Source organism: Cucurbita pepo, chromosome LG08 (assembly GCF_002806865.2).
Source record: "Cucurbita pepo subsp. pepo cultivar mu-cu-16 chromosome LG08, ASM280686v2, whole genome shotgun sequence".
Classification (NCBI taxonomy): Eukaryota; Viridiplantae; Streptophyta; class Magnoliopsida; order Cucurbitales; family Cucurbitaceae; genus Cucurbita; species Cucurbita pepo.
In genome coordinates, this window is record NC_036645.1 from 9,078,293 (window position 1) to 9,098,049 (window position 19,757).

Sequence of the window (19,757 nt, forward strand, 5' to 3'; positions counted from 1 at the left end):
TACTTATTTGTACTTTCTATTAATCGTCTAATATGAAACCATTTTGATATTGTAATTCTATAATATGTCTCGAGCGTTTATTTTTGTAAACAGGCAAATAAATAGTATATATGTATACATAAAACTTTTGTTTGTCCAAAACAGGCAAGTAAATAAACTAATATATGACGTAAGGATCAAACGTTTGGTATCGACCTTAAACATTTCTTTGTATGTTTTTTTTAAAGAATTGTTAGCCAAATTCAAACTATTTATTCAAATTTTAAAATAGACTTTGTAAAATGTTTATAAAAATCAAATAGTAAAATTAAACACAAGTGGAAATATTATTTATAAGCTTGAATTTCAAAGAAATAAAATCTTAATGGTTGAAAAAATGGTTCAATTTTTTATGAAAAATGTATAGAATTTAATAAATAAATAAGTGAAAAAGTGGTAGATCCCAATAGAATATACGAATCTGTAGACTTTCATGCTCCGATATAGAAAATTCTAACGTAATGACAAAAATATAATGTTAACTAAGGGTGGTAGTGCAGGCGGCTAGCAATAGAGAACTATATTTCCAGTCGTGGCCACAATAATGGTTTCCCAGAACCCAATAGTTAGAACTAGTGGTTAAATAAATATGTGGGCTACCTAATTTTGAGTTTGGAAAGAGATTGTGTTCAATATTTAGTTTGAATTTGGTGGAAATATAATAATGAGGTAAGAACATCGTGAAGTGAAGTATGCGTGTGCGGTGTGCTGGTGGTCATATGTTATGTTAATGCATAAAACTTAAACAAAAAATGATATTAAATGATGAAATATTATATATATATATATACATACATACCTGGAAGGAATATGGAGAACTGAGATTGGTCAGGAAGCGTCTTTCCGCACAAGAGAATGGGCAGTTGGTTGGTGGGTAGTTGTTGCTTCCGTCTACACATTCGACCAAAAGATCCTTTAACAAACTAAACAACTACTTCCTTCCTTCCCTTGACATATTAGAATGTGGCATTCACGTTTTACCATATTGATAAAAGTTCAACCTCTATTCCAAATATTATTAAATGATATTCCCATACTAATTCCAAAAATAGCCATAACACTAGAATCTTACTATTTTTGGTTTCATTCCATACCCATTCGTGGCCTCATTCCAGTGAGAATGTCGCTCCCAACACCCTGAAAAATGAAATGATGAGGCCACAATCACAATTCCATACCCATTCGGAATTCATATATAATAAGAAGCAACGTGAAATTATGCTTTCGCTGATTCATTTGTCTTGTCTCGTTTGCTAATTCCACCGAGTATATAAACTATACGCAACATTAATCAATTTTAACAGATCAAAGTTCTCAAATAAAATTAATCACTTCTATTACCCGGAGATTTTGCTCAATACGATTTCTAAGCATACTTATACCACATCAATCATGCTAAAAAAAGTTGAGCGATCGAATCTGTCAAGAACTCGAGAATTCCATGAGTAAGAATTTCTTTTACTTATTTGTAGTTAGTCTCTTAATCTTTTTCCAAGTCTTCTTACCCTAGAAAACAACATGTTAAACTCTTCCATGCCATTTCTAATTTAGCGAGCGAATAATGTGTATACCCTCACCTATAACCGAAATTCAAACAATCGTTGAGGAATTTGAGCTTGTTTCACAAATATCAACAGTCGGTTGTTACAATAATTGAAGGGGGATGGCCGGATCTATAATAATTGGTTTACTCCTTACTCCAGCTAGCTGAGTCATGAGCATATCCGACTTTCTTTTATTTTCCCTTAAATTTCATTTCAGCACAGTGATCTTATGGAGTCTACTGGTTTTGGTTACTTGACAGGCATAAAAATAATTTCTAGACAATTTTTATTTTAGATTGTTCCAACCAAAAATTGGTTACTTAAAAGACTTATTTGGAACAATAACTTAAGTTATAAAAAAAGGTTCCTTGTGTAATTTAATTTTTTTTTGGCAAGTTTTAGAAAAATTTTAAAAATACTTTTAGTTTTGGATAAAAAACCGTCAATATTTTGTTTAAAAAATATGGTTAAACTTTAAAATCTTTCATTAATACTCTTCTAACATTTATGATTTTTTTTTTTTAAAAATTAGCAATAACATCCTTTAGAACAAAAAAATAAAATAAAATATTTCTTATGGTCGATATATACGGGTTAAAACCGTCTATCAATACCTCATATTATATTACAAACATTTTAATGTTATTTTGAAAAGTTTATGAATATTTCTTAAATATGATCAAAGTATTTTTGAATTTTTTAAAAAATTTTAAAGTTGTTTTTGAAGTTTTAATTTTTTTTTTTCAAAAAAAAATTAAAAATATTAATGAAACTTTTAAACTAATTAAAAGTATATTTTTGAAACTATTTTGAAATTTGAGATGTATTTTTGAAACATCTGTTTCATACCGAACTAAGGATAAGGTTATTTTTTAGTAGTTTTTAAGTTTTAAGCTTATCTTTTTAAACTTATTTATTTATTTGTTATTGAATAATTTTATAAGAAAGTACCAAATTGAAGGATATTTTTAATAAAACAATTTCAAGAACATTTTTTCAAACTCAAGTTTTGTTCCCAAAAGTAAGTTCGTAAGGATAACAATAGGAAGTAGAATTAGAATGTATGAGTTTCTTTTTAGTTATTAATACTGGCAGTTCTATTCTCCTCACTTTAAGTTTTTTCATCTGTTTTCAAATTGATTTCACCTATGAACATAACATTGTTTAGCTCTGAATTTATCTAACGTACCTGTAACTAATCACAAGATGCCTCCAGTGGATCCCTGCGATTGTGGGAGCAAGATCGTCACCTGAAAAAAGCAACACTGCAGAATTAATTAGTGCTAACAAATCTTCTCTCTCTTAACAGGGCTGTCGAGATGGAAATATACCAATATGTCCAATACGAATGTAGATTATAAAAAATATATTGAATTCGATCGGACGAAACAATTCATGTGCTGCTAATTTAGATTACTTCATAAGTTGCATATCTTTTAACACGATATACTTTCCTACAAGTCAGGAGGTATCTTGATTGAGAAATTCCAAACATGTACGAGGACTTACAGTGAAATTCTAAGCATGAATGAGGAGTTACAGTCTAGGTTTGCAGGTCCCATAATAATGACGTCTTTTCTAATATACTCAAGGTAGGTTGTTTGACATTGGGTGAGAAAGGTGTCGCCCTCTCACTCGCGTGGAACACCTTGAACCTAAATATAGGTCTCATGATTTACCTTGCACTCTCAAGATGTCGAAGGTGGGCTAATCGACGATATGTAATTGCATACAGATCTCTGAGTCTCTATGGTTTAATAAATACGTCTAGGAAATACAATGCCAGGCAGTCCCCAATAGGTAGCTTCGAATATCCTCTTGGCCAAACACTGTAATGGAGAAAACAATGACGGGAGTGATAGACTGTCCAAGCAATTATAATTCATTCCCTAAGAAACCAGAATCCTTCTTTCTAATTCAGAGTTCCTATGTTGGTAATATATACGGTATAGCTTCCACGTGAAAGCGCTTCTAATCGCTGATACTTAGAGCATAGATTTCCTCGGGAACTTTGACACTAGCTAACCTAACCTCATACCACGGTAGGGGAGCCGGTGAAGATAATTACTACTATTCGAGTAAGTACGAAGTACTATTACGCATTGCACTGAACCATTCTGTTGACCAAGGACAAATGTAGTACAGGAACTCTAAGAGAATAAATTTAAATCTTATGGTGCGTATAGCCACCTATGCATGTACATAGCATGGACAGCTAACTAAAACTTGGACCGCTAGAAGGGGCTGTAATGCGAGAAAGAGAACAAAACATAATGTTATTCATAAACCTTTGTTTCAGTTTTGATGTATGGGATGAAAAGAAAGAAGCAACCGAATTGAAATGCCAATTCGCACGGAAGACCAAAAGAAAAGAGGCATCTCGGTTTCTAGATGCCATGTCACATGAGGAAAAAGTCTCGATAAACCGATTGGTGAGGAGACGAAACCGTGAGAGTTTAAGAACTTAGTCAATTAGATAGCAAAGTCATCTCTGGAATTCAATATAGATCGCGTGGAATAATAAAATCCTCTTGAGTCAAAGAATTTCACTAACCACTTAATCACCAAATTGAACAAACTTACTCACACTTGAAGCAAAGATGCGAGTTGAAATCCAAAAGCTGACTCGAACTTCTCTGTTAGTATTGTTACGATCGACGGTATGGTAAAGTTAAAACCAAGGTACTTATCTTCACTGCCGTGCTCTAGAAACGAAAGACGGCACACGGTATTCGGAACCAAAGGATCAGCAACCGGAGAGACTCTTGATTTGTATAAACATTGCGAGCGACCAGCCACCACTTATTACTAGATCAGTTACTTCTGGCAACCATCGCGTGGAGCGAAATTGTAAACCTTCGTTCTTGCACACAGACTGGTCTTAGTCCTACAAGGTTTTTACTATGTACGAAGGCAGAGCTATATCACAGTTTCGACTGTTAAATTGCCTCCTAAGGCAATAAAAACAGAATTGGAGTGGCGTTGGACAGACTTCTCAATCGGCTAAATTAACGGAGCGGAAACTCCAACGAACTGTATCGTCCAGATTAAAGTCTAAGCTCGTCATTCACAATTTAATTTTCTTATACAAAGAAACTTACTCCATACACACATAACGAAAGGGAAAAATAGAAAAAAGGATGAAGAAAGTAGTAGTACCTGGTGTACAAGTGGCCATCGCCGCCGCCGATGCTGCAAACTGGTAGCAATGACTATTCGCTATTGAAAACTCTAATAGAAACGGAAAAAGGAGAAACAACTCGACTTAGGATCTCATGATTCTCATCGTTTTTAAGAGATATGATCATTCCAAATGCAGTAATATTACAAGAACAAGAAAGCGAACCTGAGCATTTGCCGATTATTGCATTTTCTTGATTCAGATCTGCGGAGTTTCATGATGGAGGAGTAGCGAGAAGCCTGAGCAACCAGGTAGCGAAACGAGAAGAACGGCGCGCGAAGTGCGAGAGGCAATAGTGCGCGACAGAGACGAGAGTAGAGTACGTCTCCGGACGCAGCGTGTGCTTCTGAATAATTGGCGGCAAGAATCTTCCTCGCTCTTATATATATATATATATATATTCAGCAACCCCGCTAATTCAGTTGCAAACAAATAGCTGATACGTTTCGATTTTCGCGCCCTCCTCATACACTGACACGTTCGGCGCGTCCGCCAAAGAGAAAGCCAACTGGAAACTGACACGTGGATTATTGAATATTCAGTGGGTTCCTCTTCCCATGAAATTCGAATAATCCTCCAAATTATGTACAGATTTTTTACACTTTTTCATTTTTTCATCGGTATATATATTTATTTTATATTTCTACTCGACGTTTTTTTTATTTATTTCCAGAAAATAATAATAATAATAATTCTTATGCTCCATATCTTTTTTTTTCTTTTTTTCCCTCTATTTTCAGAGATAAATAATATTTATTTATTTATTTATGGCCAAAACGGATGGCCTCGGCCTCGACTTCATCTCTCTTGTCTCCGACCTCGGCTTCTCAAATTTTTGGCTTGAATTCAGTTCAGAGATGAGGTAGATGGAATCAAATTTTTTACAATTCATGTCCAGTTTTTTTATCGTGATTCGGAATATGGATTCAACACTTGATAATCCCAACATTCTCTTGTGACGCAGTCAGGTTACCTAATTCTCGCTTCTTAAGAATGAAAACTATTCCCATAAACCAACACGAGTCATTCAAATATGATTTGTCCTCACTCAAATAACAGAAAAGAAAAAAAACTAGTCCAAGCAAAGCACAGTTAACCATAAAATTCCTACAATTAAGCCACGATAAATAAATGTGTACAGTGTTGGTATACATAGTAACTTTCAATTTTTTTAAGTCTTTCTTAGTCATCCTATCTTCAAAATCACTCTCATTTCACTTGTGGTCTTGATTCATTCATGTACTTCTTATTTACTCCTTATTTTAACCCTACGATCAATATTTTAACAAATTTGTTGCTCCCATAAAATTTTAAAATATTTATAAAAGAATAATGTAAGTTTTAAAAGAATAAGAATATTTCTAAAAGGAGGGGGTGAAATGGAAGGTCCATGGGGGAATAACAGTGATAAAAGGTAAAGCGATGTGATTAACTTTAGAAAAGAATATGAACCGAGTGAATAAAGAATTGTTCACGTTTTATGCGAAGGGGATGGTCACCATCAGAAGGGTAGGTATTTCCCACGACCACGACCACACCCACTGCCCATCTGCCGACATCTCCCATTTTTATTGGACAACGTTATCTCTCCCTCTCCTTTGTTTGGCTCCCGTCCTTGTCACATCCTCAATTTATACCTATTTTTATTACCTTTTTCTTTTCTTTTATTTTTTTCTCTTTTTGTGTTCAAGTTAAATTTTAAATTTTAAACTTTAAAAATAGTATTATTGAATGATAAAAGTCCCACCACATCTGCTAATTGAAGGAATGATCATTAATTTATAATAAAAAAATATTCTCTCGGTTGACATGAGGTCTTTGGGGTAAACCAAAAAACAAAGTCACGAGAGCTTATTCTCAAAGTGAACAGTATCATACCAGGAGAGTCGTGTTCATCTAACATACTATCAGAATCATGTTCTAAACTTAGTCGTGCCAATAGATTGGTAAATCCTCAAATGTCGAACAAACCACTCGAAGAGAAAAGGAGTCAAGCCTCCTTGAAGGCATAGTAAAAAATGACTAAGACTCCAAAAGAAAAACGAGTCAAGCCTCGATTAAAGAGAGACGTACTTTGTTCGAGGGGAGGTGTTGGATGATGAAAGTCCCATCACATCGGCTAATTTAGGGAATGATCATAAGTTTATAATCAACGATACTCTCTCCATTGGCATGAGGCCAAAGTAAAAATATGAGAGTTTATGCTTCGGTGGACAATATCATATCACTGTGGACAGTCGTGTTTATTAAAAATTTTAAATGTTTTTAATAAGTTTTTTATGCTTAAAAAAAATCTCATACAAAATTAAAATTTAAAAATTTATTAGATATTTTTAAACTTTTTAAATTTTATTATATTTTTTATATAAATTTTCTTGATTTTTTTTTTTAAATTTATTTAAACATATAATATAAACATATATTTAACAAATCATTTAATTTTAAAATTTCAATATTTTTAAAGATTTATTTGATATAAAATTAAATATTTTACACACAAAATTAAAAATTTGAAAATAAATTAAATATTTTAAAAAATTATTAAAGACGAAGTAATATCTGGGAAGTAAAGTGGCTTGGGAATCCGCAAAAGAAAATGACAAGGCGGCCACTTATGAATTTTTTACCCTGCATTTAATATTTTAATTAATTCTTAATTTAATCTTTGATAATTTATTTAAATTAATTTTTGTAACCAAGTTATTATATAAAGAAATTGTGCTTATACTCATGTTGTTCTACTTGACGACCAAAATTAGACCCACTAATGATGAAATTAATTTATTTTTGGTGACATCTCCGCTCATATTAAAATATATTAATAAAATAATAATTTAGGGTTAAATTATAAATTTAGTTAGTAAGTATTTTTTTGATGCCAAAATTTTTAAAAAGTATTTAATAAATTTTTATGTATTTAAAATTTAAAAAATTTCAATAATCTATTAAATATAAATTTTAATTATATTTCTAATGACAGTTGTAAATTTAAAAGTTTATAAATAAAATAAACAATTTAAACTCATTGGTGGTAGATATTGACTGCTTTTACCCATTACATATCGTCATCCCTCTCCAACCAATGTGTAATTTCACAATCCACATCTTTGGAGGTACAACGTCCTCGGTGGCACAACGCCCGATGTTTGGCTCTGATACCATTTGTAACAGCTCATGCTCATTTCTAGTAAATATTGTCCGTTTTAGCGTATCATCAATCTCACACTCTTATGTGGATTTATTAATTATTTATTTTTTAAATTTTAATTTATTTATGGTGTTTTATATTTTAATTGGAAAAAAATAAAAGGTGTTCATTGAAGTTAAAGAAAGAACACGCGTATGAAAGGCAAAGCCATCAATCCCTTCGGTCTTTTCACTTTTGGGGTCAGAAGGCATTGTTTTTTTTTACATATTTGATGGAAGTGGTGGATCCACAAACTCTATCTCCTACCACTGGATAGTTCCTCTTTTGGCTATATCGCTCCTTCCATTTTTATATCTTATATTTCTATCATTATTTTTCGTCCTTTTCCCTTCATTTTATATATATATATATTTGTGTGTAACTGCTCGGATCCACCACTAGCAGATATGATTCTCTTTAGGCTTTTCCTTTCAGGCTTCTCCTCAAGATTTTAAAACGCGTCTGCTAGGAGAAGGTTTTCACACCCTTATAAATGGTGGTTTGTTCTCCTCTCCAAGGGACCGCCCCTAAATCCACCCCCTTTGGGGCTAGCATCCTTACTGGCACACCGCCTCATATCTACCCCTTCGGGGAACAGCGAGAAGGCTGACACATCGTCCGGTGTCTGGCTCTAATACCATTTGTAACGACTCAGATCCACCGCTAGCCGATATTGTCTCTTTCGGACTTCCCCTCAAAGTTTTAAAACGCATATGCTAGGAGAAGATTCTCACACCCTTATAAATTGTGGTTTGTTCTCCTCCCAAATTAATGTAAGACATCGAGATGGTTAAGGGCAACGGGGGCGGCTGGAAGGCTTAGAATTTGGGATTTTAAGTCATAATGAGATGGGGTGGGGGCAACTCCAAATGGCGACTGAGGCGAATGAGGAGACAGTTTGATGAAATGGCAACTCCAACCATCAACTGCTGGGCCCCACGCCATCAACAATTGTCCATCAAGTTCTTCACTACCACGCTCCTATGACTCTATGACCTACCCCTATATATCTATATATATATATATATATATATATATTACTCTCTATTTAATAATTTATTAATGTTGGATTAACTTCTTATTTTATTAATTACCAACGTTATCATGCATGAATAATTTAATGCTATTTCTCGAATAATTAGCGATTCAATTATATATATATATACATCAACCACTAACTACTTTGATTATTATTTTTTCATTTTAAAGCTTTATATATCAAATTAATTGCTGATCTCACCCTTTAACCGCGTGACATTGAATTGTATAATTTTTTTTTGTCCCATCCATTTAAAGAAATGTAACTATTTAGATTTGTACAATAATTTTTTTTTTTAACGGAGGTAAAAGTTACGTTGGGTCGAGTTGGAATATTTTTTAACTTAAACCTGAAGGTAAATTTTATACACGTGACTTTCAAATTAGGAGTGTTTAAGAATTATGTAGCGTTTAGTTGGAACATTTTTTAACCCAATTCAAATGTCCTTATCATAAATTAACTTAATTTTTTTTAACCCTGCTATTAAATAATAAATTCAAGAGCCCATTCTAATTATTTAGATGGTTAATAAAAAATGTTAAAATGTAAAAAAAAAAAAAAAAAAAAAAAAAAAAANCTTACAAAGGTAACTATTTAGATTTTCGCCATAAATTTTATTTTAACCGAGGCAAAAATTACGTTGGGAAGTTGGAATATTTTTTAGCTTAAACTTGAAGGTAAATTTTATACATGTGACTTTCAAAATTAGGAGTGTTTAAGAATTATATAGCGTTCGAGTTGGAACATTTTTTTAACCCAACCCAAATGTTCTTATTATAAATCAACCTAATTTTTTTTAACTCCTCTATTAAACGTCAATTATAATTATTTAGATAGTTAATAAAAAATGTTAAAATTAAGACTTAACAGATATACCTGAGTTTTTACCCTGGGTTAATTTTTTAATTAATTAAACTAAAGTAACTAATTGTTACTGTTTTTTTTTAATTAGAATTAGAATTAATTAAAAAATTATACATCATAATAAATCTATCCAAAAATTTAAAATTAAAAAAAAAATATATATTTAATATGATAATGTGAATAGAAAGCGAATCATAGCATGGGTTTGTCTGAATCCGATACGATTAATTCCACCAAAAGCAATTGCAACGAGAACGTCAAAACCACTCATGCGAGTTACATCTCTACCCTCCACGTGTGCAATCCTTATTGGATAATAAATGTTTTTAATTTTAATTTATTTTTTGGGTTTTGAATTTTCATTTCAAAATTATCCAAAGTCCTCGTCGGAACAGAACTTGGAATTATCTCGCAGCAGAGTGCTTCTTTCTCCTCAGTGGGTAGAGAGAGAGAGAGAGAGAGAGAGAGAGAGTGAGTGCCGTTTCTAGTGAGAGAAACGTAGAGCTTTACTGTATTTGTTTTCCTTCCCTCTTATGGCTGAAGATTCTTGTTCAACTATGGCAATAAGAATCAAGCTCCAGGCTCCAAGTTAGATAACGACCCCATGGATTTTTGCGGACGAAAAGTTTCCTCGGAATTTTTGGCGTCAACTGTAAGTTATTTTGTTTGATTATTTTGCTAGGGTTAGGCGGATGAGAAGGCTTTGAAATCAAGCAAAGCTATGCGCAGAGTTACAAACTGGTGATTCGCCGGATGTTTTACAAGGATTAAATACTGTCCGATAGATTGAAAATTTTCTTTCACCTGTATAAGCTTTTTCTGCTCTGAATGGTTCATATATGTAACTGAGTATGAATGGTTGCAACAGCTGAGATTTAGTTTGGTGATTTTAAGACGTTCTTCTGATTGGAAACCGAGACATGTGAATGAGTGATAACCACAGACTCGTCGGATTGAAGTAAGTAAGCGTTTAAGTATGAGAAATTCGGGAATTATTTGAGGTTGCAGTATGAGTTATAACGAGAAGAATCGAGGTAGAGATGGTAGGGAAACCGAGCAGCAGCCAGTTAAGAGGAACTCTGTTGACGCAGAACGGAAATCGGTCAGCCGAAATGGATCCATTACGGCTCAACAGTTGACGATTGATGAGAATCTTCTTGTCGACCCGAAATTACTATTCATTGGATCCAAGATTGGCGAGGGTGCTCATGGGAAGGTTTATGAAGGCAGGTCAGTGTGTAAACATTGTTGTTTTTTACAGCCTTTGATTGAAGAACCTGATAATTTAGCAATTTGCATTTGTAGGTAATTTGTTGTCATAATGAGTCTAATTTCATATGTATCGAACTGGCGAATCCGATATGCTTTTACTTAACTCCGTCCCGCACATAAATCGCTTACAATTTGCACTTAGGAATGGTTTTGACTGTCCTGATTCTCGAGTCACCGTGGCTCTAACCTACGTGTAAAGATGGTTTGTGCTCGACAATTACTGAACAAATTACGTAAACAGATTATTATTGCCATGTAACTAAGCCTGTTTTGATCTTAATTAGTTCATGCTTCGAATTCTTGCACGACGTTTTCCACTGGTTCGATGTTTTCCCAATTTTTGCAGGTATCGGAACAAAATCGTTGCCATTAAAGTTCTTCATCGAGGGAGTACTCCAGAAGAAAGAGCTGCACTTGAGAATCGTTTTGCTCGTGAAGTTAATATGATGTCCCGGGTAAAACATGACAATCTTGTCAAGGTGAGGAAACCAAATGTGATGTTTTCATCAGTGGTTCAATACTTCTTGTTGTATACACATTCAATGTTTTATATTTTACCAAATATAGCAAGATATTTGCTTTGCAGTTTATTGGAGCTTGTAAAGAACCACTAATGGTGATAGTTACAGAGCTATTACCAGGAATGTCACTGAGGAAGTATCTGATGAATAATCGTAAGCAACGGCTGGATCCTCGGTTGGCTATTAACTTTGCTTTGGATGTTGCTCGTGCTATGGATTGTCTCCATGCCAATGGGATTATACATAGAGATCTGAAACCCGGTATGCTCGGTCGAGTGTCCTTTCTATTATAAGCTAGAGAACATGTAGTATAGCAATTTGTGATGAACTTGAAATTCATGAAGGTTCTCTTGTCGATTTTGCCTAACTACGCTCCTCGTCTGTACTTTTTCACGTGTTCGTATGAATTCTGTGGCTGTTTTACTGTGGTCTGAGCATGTAACCAGTAATAATATACAAAGCTTTTCAATTTAGAACAAATAGGCATATATATCGGTTCTCTTAACATGTCATATTACTTACATGAATAAATGACTTGCGATGTAGACAATTTGTTGCTTACGGAAAACCAAAGGTCTGTGAAGCTTGCAGACTTTGGCCTTGCTAGAGAAGAATCTGTGACTGAGATGATGACTGCAGAAACAGGGACTTACCGCTGGATGGCTCCTGAGGTGTTTTTCTTTGAACTCTTTGTTAATGAAATCAAGTGCATTACCCATAATATTGCTATAAGAAAGATCAAAGTTTTAGGTCTAATTTTTGGCATTTCATTGTTACTGTTATGTTGTAAGAATTTTATGCATCTTTAAATGAACACGACTCTCCCGCTTCTCCAGATCCATAATCTCGATGTCAAATGGTTTGTCGATCTGTTTTTGGAGGATTACTTTCTTGTTGATTGGTTTGTGAATCCTGCACAGTTTCTTTCTAAGATGAAGTTTTATTGGCTATCTTGTCTGTCCCTGTAGTTGTATAGCACTGTGACCTTGCGCCAGGGAGAGAAGAAGCATTACAACAACAAGGTCGATGTATACAGCTTTGGAATTGTCTTATGGGAACTATTGACAAACCGAATGCCATTCGAAGGAATGTCCAATTTGCAAGCTGCATATGCTGCTGCTTTCAAGGTACTAGAAGTTGCAATTTTTTCCATTCTGTTCATCTTTATCACAGATTTGTTCTGATTCAATGATTGCATGCTATAAAACTGTTGAGGATTGTTGGGAAAGGGGTCCCACGTTGGCTAATTAAGGGGTTGATCATGAGTTTATAAGTAAGGAATACTAGCCTTTTGGGGAAACCAAAAGCAAAGCCACGAGAGCTTATGCTCAAAGTGGACAAAATCATACCATTGTAGAGAGTCGTGATTCCTAACATAGTATTAGAGCCATGCCCTTAACTTAGCCATGTCAATAGAATTCTCAAATGTTGAACAAAGAAGTTGTGAACCTCGAAGGTGTAGTCAAAAGTGACTCAAGTGTCGAACGGAGAATGTATTTTGTTCAAGGGCTTCAGACAAAAAGTCGAGCCTCGATTAAGGGGAGGCTGTTCGAGGGCTCCATATGCCTCGGGGGAGGCTCTATGATGTACGTTGTTCGAGGGTAGGATTGTTGGGAAAGAAGTCCCACATCGGCTAATTAAAGGGTTGATCGTGGGTTTATAAGTGGGAATATATTTCTATTGGTACGAGGTCTTTTGGAGAAACTAAAAGCAAAGTCACGAGAGTTTTTGCTCAAACTGGACAATATTATTCTACTATTGTGGAGAGTTGTGATTCCTAACAAAAACGTCTGTTCTTTTTGACCATTTTCTTCTGTCATATTATACGTTTGTTTTCCGAAATATCTAACCTAACCATTTGAGGCTATGGTCTGGAAATGCAGCAAGAGAGGCCTAGTATTCCAGGCGACATACCTCCTGATCTAGCATTTATAGTACAGTCGTGTTGGGTTGAAGATCCCAACATGAGGCCCAGCTTCAGCCAGATCATCCGGATGCTTAATGAATATCTATTTACACTCCCACCTCCTTTGCTATCTTCACAAGCATCTTATACAACCGAGACAGCAACGACTAGCGACGGTGCTGTATCCGAGTTCTCCGCTCGAGCAAGAGGAAAGTTTGGATTCCTTCGCCAACTGTTTGCTGCTACTAAAAAGGCTAAGGGCTCGCAATAAGGGGTATAATTTTTGAATAGCTTGTTCTCTTTTCCACATGGAGAAAAAGACATGCCTGTGGTAGTGTATCCATATGTATTTTGACTACCCGGATTCTAGGACTCAAAGACGTTGATGATGAATACAATGAAGGCTGTGGAAAAGAGAGGATGTCAATGGGGGAACCCATTCACCAAATAATTGTTTAACTGATTTGGGTTGTAAAGCCACATTGCTAATTTGCTAAATATTAAGGATATATCATACTCATGTGTAGAGTATCTCACTCGTAGTGGATAAAACGTCAATTATCATTCTAATGTTGATCGTTTAATCTCTCTTCAAAGACTTGAGGAATATTTAGAACTAGTTTTAAACTTTAGAGACGAAAGAGTGGTACGTTTCAAGCTTCTATGATCAAATAGAAACCTAATCCAATAAACTAGAATTGTAGCTCCCAGTCAAACCGTCTTTGTTGTTGCATGTATAGTTCGATAGAACAGAGATCTAGTAATGCATTCTAGGTAGAGATCAATAGTATTGGATGCATTGTTAGGTTGTGTCGAGTCAAATCAGTTTCGTTTTTTCGTTACAAAAAAGAGATTTCTTCCCCGTTTTCTAAAATGGAGACTTCTCCTTTATCATGATATTTTGTCATAAATCTAATCGATTATCTTTATACTACACTACCAAATCTTTTAAAAAAAATTTAAAATTATTTTAAGAATATTAAAAAAAGTTTTTTAAAAAATTCCTATAAACAGTTTAAAAATATTAATAAATTGTTGAAAGATTTTTTAAGATATTTTCTTACTTCTATTCAAAATTAAAATTATAAAGATTTTATTGAAATAAAACGGAGATATTTATATTAATTTAGCCTATATAAAATCTACCACTCATTTTCTGCCACGTAGCCACCCAAACTAAACCAAATAAGGATGATTTCCGACCCTAACCTCGTCCAGCTTCCATTCTCAAGTATTGTTTTTTTCTTTTTTCTTTTTCTAAATACAAAATCTTAAAAAGGAAAAAAGAAAAAAAAGACAAAAAAAGGTGTGAATAAAGTTAGATATTTTGGTTGGCAACTTGGCAGGCAGCGATATTTCCCTTATCCTTTACCTACATACACTAATATCTACATGTTTAGCACACCTCTGCTGTCTACTCAAAAGGTATGGACTCGTTGCCCAATCAGCAACTTCCACAATTCCCAAAATCCCATTTTTTTAATTCCCACAAAATCCCAATCTTAGATATTAATTAAAGCTCTGAACTGCCCACTGATTTTGGAACTCAATAAAAAAGATAAACCTCAAACCATCATTCCATCATTCCATCACCTCCTTCCTTTATCTTCACCTTCAAAAATTCCTCCCCAGCTGTGAACTTATGGACCCAAATTTGCCACGCCGGCTTCTGGCCACTGAGCCAGTGCCGGGGAACACCACGGCTAATTCCTCGTATTATGTCGGGGAGATGAACCTCGACGCTCACATGGTGGTGATTCTGGCGGCGCTCTTATTTGCACTAATTGGAGCTCTTGGTGTTAACTCTCTTGTACGCTGCGTTTTGAGCCTCGGCTTCCGGTTTCGTACGGAGAGGCCGGAGGAGACGGCGGCGCGTTTGGCGGCGATTGGGCTTAAGAAGCGAGAACTTAGTCAGATTCCGGTTGGGGTTTATGGAAGTGATTGTGCGAAAATTAAGGGTACGGATTGCGCGATTTGCCTTGGGGAGTTTGAAGTGGGCGACAAGGTTAGAATGTTGCCTATTTGTAACCATGGATTCCACGTCAGATGTATTGACACGTGGCTGTTATCTCACTCCTCTTGCCCCAACTGTCGCCATTCGTTGCTGCTGCCACCGGTTAAAGGGAAACGAGACGGCGCTACTGTTTCGCCGCCGCAGGGCTCTGCTTCAAGCCACGTCGTTGTGGTCGTAGAGGGTGGTGGCAATTAGCCAAGCCACGGACTGTTCTGATTTTTCCGTTAGTTTTTATTTTTTGGAAGAGCCTTTCTTTGTGGTCGGGATTTTGTGTACATACTCCATAGACAACAAAACATCGGAAGGATTTTTTTTTATTTTTAGGGTTAAGTTATTAAAAAATAAATATTCTTAATTTTGTAATTTGTTTAAAAAAATAATTATATTATTTTAAAAACTTATCTAAAATTTAATTTAGTGACGTTTCTGTCACTATTATATCATTTCTCGTTAATTTTTCATCCAATATTCTAAAATTTATATTTAATATTATTTGGGAATATTTTTATTTAGAAAAAAAAAAAGAGACATCAATCATTTTTAGACCCAAAAAAAGGTTTAATATTAGCTTCCAAAATTTTTATTTTTTAATTAAACGTTTGAGTTTATTATTTAATAAAAATTAAGGTACTATGGGCCAAAAGGGCCCATTTAGATTGGGCCCACAATGAAGCTTTAAAGAATTATGATGAGGCGGTGGAGCCCATTAAGATTTTATGGGCCGGCCCAAACAATGAGTTGAAAGTATCACAATGACCGGTTCCNTTCTTGTTGATTCTGTACCACCATAACTTTAAGCTACTTACAATCAAAGCATATGATGATGGATCAATGATCCAGCAGAGCTTATGGGTACATTTTGGTTATGAATGGAACTCGATGAAGTCCAATCTTGGACTTCATTAAGTGTTTGAGTGTTTTTGTTTACTCTCATGGTCCGGCGTTAAAGTGGTTTTGACGGTTATAGGGTCGAATGGTTGAAAGAGCTTCCCCTCAAGGTTTTAAAAGATATCTATTAGGGAAAGGTTTTTGGGCTGGGAATGATGAGTTCCCTTCTCCAACCGATGTAGGATCTCACAATCTACTCCCTCTTGGGGTCCTAGCGTCCTCCCTGGCACATCACCTGATGACTGGGTTTGATACCATTTGTGACCGTTTAAGCCTACCGCTAGCAAATATTGTCATTTTTTGGCTTTACCTTCCGAGCTACCCCTCAAAGTTTTAAAACGCGTCTATTAGGGAGAGATTTTCATACCGAGAATGTTTCACTCTCCTCTCCAACCGAGAAAGGAGAGGAAATCATAAGATCATAAAGACAATAGCAAGGAGGTGTGTGGTTGGCTTCATGTGCAAACGGTCGGAATGACGCTATGGACTTCCTCTTTACTGTCGAAGCCACTTTTGGGCTTTTAGTCCTGTGGGAGTAAACGAAAACACCCAACTTCTAATTGCATCTTNAGGTTTAATATTAGCTTCCAAAATTTTTATTTTTTAATTAAACGTTTGAGTTTATTATTTAATAAAAATTAAGGTACTATGGGCCAAAAGGGCCCATTTAGATTGGGCCCACAATGAAGCTTTAAAGAATTATGATGAGGCGGTGGAGCCCATTAAGATTTTATGGGCCGGCCCAAACAATGAGTTGAAAGTATCACAATGACCGGTTCCATTCATTCTGATTAATTTATCGTGCTTCGCTTTCTTCAGTCGTGGAAGTGGCAGTGGCAGTGGCTGTGTCGTTGCAATGGCGTTAGGTCACCGGCGGTCATGGAAAATCACGGTACATGCGAAGGTGAACGACCTTTATATCAAGTTCAAGGCCACCGTGAAACGTCCGTCGGGAAAATTCCGAAGCCTTCTTAATCTGGATAAATTACTCGTCGGACTGGATTCCAAATCGGAGTCTCGGATCCTCGTTCAACAACATCGGACTTTGAAATCCAGAATAATCAGCTTCGTAAAGAAACATTTCCGGCGTCGCCGATCGAAAACCGGTGTTGGCTTCAAAATGCCGGATCCATACCTAGTCGATGAAACTGAATATCAATCTTGGCGTTTGGGCCGCGCGGTGCGTAAGTTTTTTATATAGCGATTTTGATTGGAATGAGGAGTTTCAATTTACGTATTGTCGATTGATTTGCAGGAATCAAGTTGCGCGGCTGTTTTTGGTGTCGGATTGGGTTATTTGCTTGCGGAATTTGGCGCCAGCGCCGCAGTGAAGAGAGTCGGTATCATTCCTAGCTTGAGTTCCTTCTTACTTGTGTGCGTTGTTTTATTTGTTTTATTGTTCCACAAATCCAAGTTTCTTTGGGCAATGCTAATGGCTGTGCTTTCTCTTTTACTGCTAGAAATTGACAGATTTCTGGAACTTATAGATTTAGAGCAATTTTGGTAACTTTTTTTTTTTTTTTTTTTTTTTTTTTGTCATTTGAATTTATTTTAATATTTGTTTTCCTCGCAACACACGCAACAATAATATTAATAAATAATTTTCAACAGTTCTTAGTTTATTACTACTTCAGCTTCAGGCTTCAATCCAAACATGAGCCCTTTCACGTTTGGCATTCCCAACCAGATTTGAAAACCAAACCAATTTCAGATGACATTAAGTCATTTAAAACCTTAAATGCCTCAAAAAGTATACCACTTTCTAGTAATGATTTTAAGGAAGACTTCTCGGTCAACTCGATGACTTCTATGAGAAAGACGATATAAAGATGTTCGAGTGCTTCCTACCGAAAACGACTAAGGAAAAAATATCAATGTCTATTTAGTTTTTAAATTTAATAATGTCTAATAAATTCTTAAAATTTTTATTTTGTGTCTAGTAAATTTTCCATAAATTTTAAAATTTTAAATTTAGTAGCTTCATTAATTTTTTTATTTATTAAAAGTAGAACTTTTCCCGACTAAATTTATAATTTTAAAAGTTGAAAGTCCAAATATATACAAATTTCACCAATTNAAATATTGTCATTTTTTGGCTTTACCTTCCGAGCTACCCCTCAAAGTTTTAAAACGCGTCTATTAGGGAGAGATTTTCATACCGAGAATGTTTCACTCTCCTCTCCAACCGAGAAAGGAGAGGAAATCATAAGATCATAAAGACAATAGCAAGGAGGTGTGTGGTTGGCTTCATGTGCAAACGGTCGGAATGACGCTATGGACTTCCTCTTTACTGTCGAAGCCACTTTTGGGCTTTTAGTCCTGTGGGAGTAAACGAAAACACCCAACTTCTAATTGCATCTTGGACTCTGGAGTTTCATCTATAACCATCATATATTAAAATCTTCTACTATATCTTTTGATCCATCGGAACCCTTGAGGGCTCAACAAGGCCAGTTTGAGCCAACCCTTTGAGGGCTCGGTCAAGCCGATTCATGGCCGACCCTTTTGTGAGATAAGTAAAGTTATCGTCACTCCCTCCTCTCAATTTCGATTTAAACTAATCAAGTTACTTGTCGTTCAATATATCGTGAGTGACTATTCATCTTTTTATTGGAGAATCAGATTGAATAGGAAAATGAAAAGAATTAGTCACAATTTGTGGAAAATCATAGTTACACTCGACTTAATTGGTGAAATTTGTATATATTTGGACTTTCAACTTTTAAAATTATAAATTTAGTCGGGAAAAGTTCTACTTTTAATAAATAAAAAAATTAATGAAGCTACTAAATTTAAAATTTTAAAATTTATGGAAAATTTACTAGACACAAAATAAAAATTTTAAGAATTTATTAGACATTATTAAATTTAAAAACTAAATAGACATTGATATTTTTTCCTTAGTCGTTTTCGGTAGGAAGCACTCGAACATCTTTATATCGTCTTTCTCATAGAAGTCATCGAGTTGACCGAGAAGTCTTCCTTAAAATCATTACTAGAAAGTGGTATACTTTTTGAGGCATTTAAGGTTTTAAATGACTTAATGTCATCTGAAATTGGTTTGGTTTTCAAATCTGGTTGGGAATGCCAAACGTGAAAGGGCTCATGTTTGGATTGAAGCCTGAAGCTGAAGTAGTAATAAACTAAGAACTGTTGAAAATTATTTATTAATATTATTGTTGCGTGTGTTGCGAGGAAAACAAATATTAAAATAAATTCAAATGACAAAAAAAAAAAAAAAAAAAAAAAAAAAAAAAAAAAAAAAAAAAAAAAAAAAAAAAAAAAAAAAAAAAAAAAAAAAA

The 19,757-nt window shown here is 34.8% G+C and overlaps 3 protein-coding genes across 3 annotated transcripts; all 3 read left to right on the forward strand.

Annotated features, from left to right (window-relative positions):
• Positions 1-10,246: 10,246 nt before the first annotated feature.
• LOC111801225 (serine/threonine-protein kinase HT1-like) lies at positions 10,247-14,084 on the forward strand. Its single transcript, XM_023685254.1, has 6 exons — positions 10,247-11,084; positions 11,473-11,605; positions 11,713-11,908; positions 12,194-12,318; positions 12,616-12,774; positions 13,531-14,084. Exons 1-6 carry the CDS (start codon positions 10,864-10,866, stop codon positions 13,822-13,824), a joined length of 1,128 nt encoding a protein of 375 aa, XP_023541022.1. The 5' UTR covers positions 10,247-10,863; the 3' UTR covers positions 13,825-14,084.
• A 1,002-nt stretch (positions 14,085-15,086) lies between these two features.
• On the forward strand, positions 15,087-15,884 carry LOC111801008 (RING-H2 finger protein ATL74-like). The gene has a single exon (XM_023684959.1). It carries the CDS (start codon positions 15,196-15,198, stop codon positions 15,760-15,762), a length of 567 nt encoding a protein of 188 aa, XP_023540727.1. The 5' UTR covers positions 15,087-15,195; the 3' UTR covers positions 15,763-15,884.
• A 1,203-nt stretch (positions 15,885-17,087) lies between these two features.
• LOC111801019 lies at positions 17,088-17,981 on the forward strand. The gene is made up of 2 exons (XM_023684975.1): positions 17,088-17,635; positions 17,711-17,981. The coding sequence occupies exons 1-2, from the start codon at positions 17,312-17,314 to the stop codon at positions 17,960-17,962; spliced, it is 576 nt and encodes a 191-aa protein (XP_023540743.1). The 5' UTR covers positions 17,088-17,311; the 3' UTR covers positions 17,963-17,981.
• Positions 17,982-19,757: the final 1,776 nt, after the last annotated feature.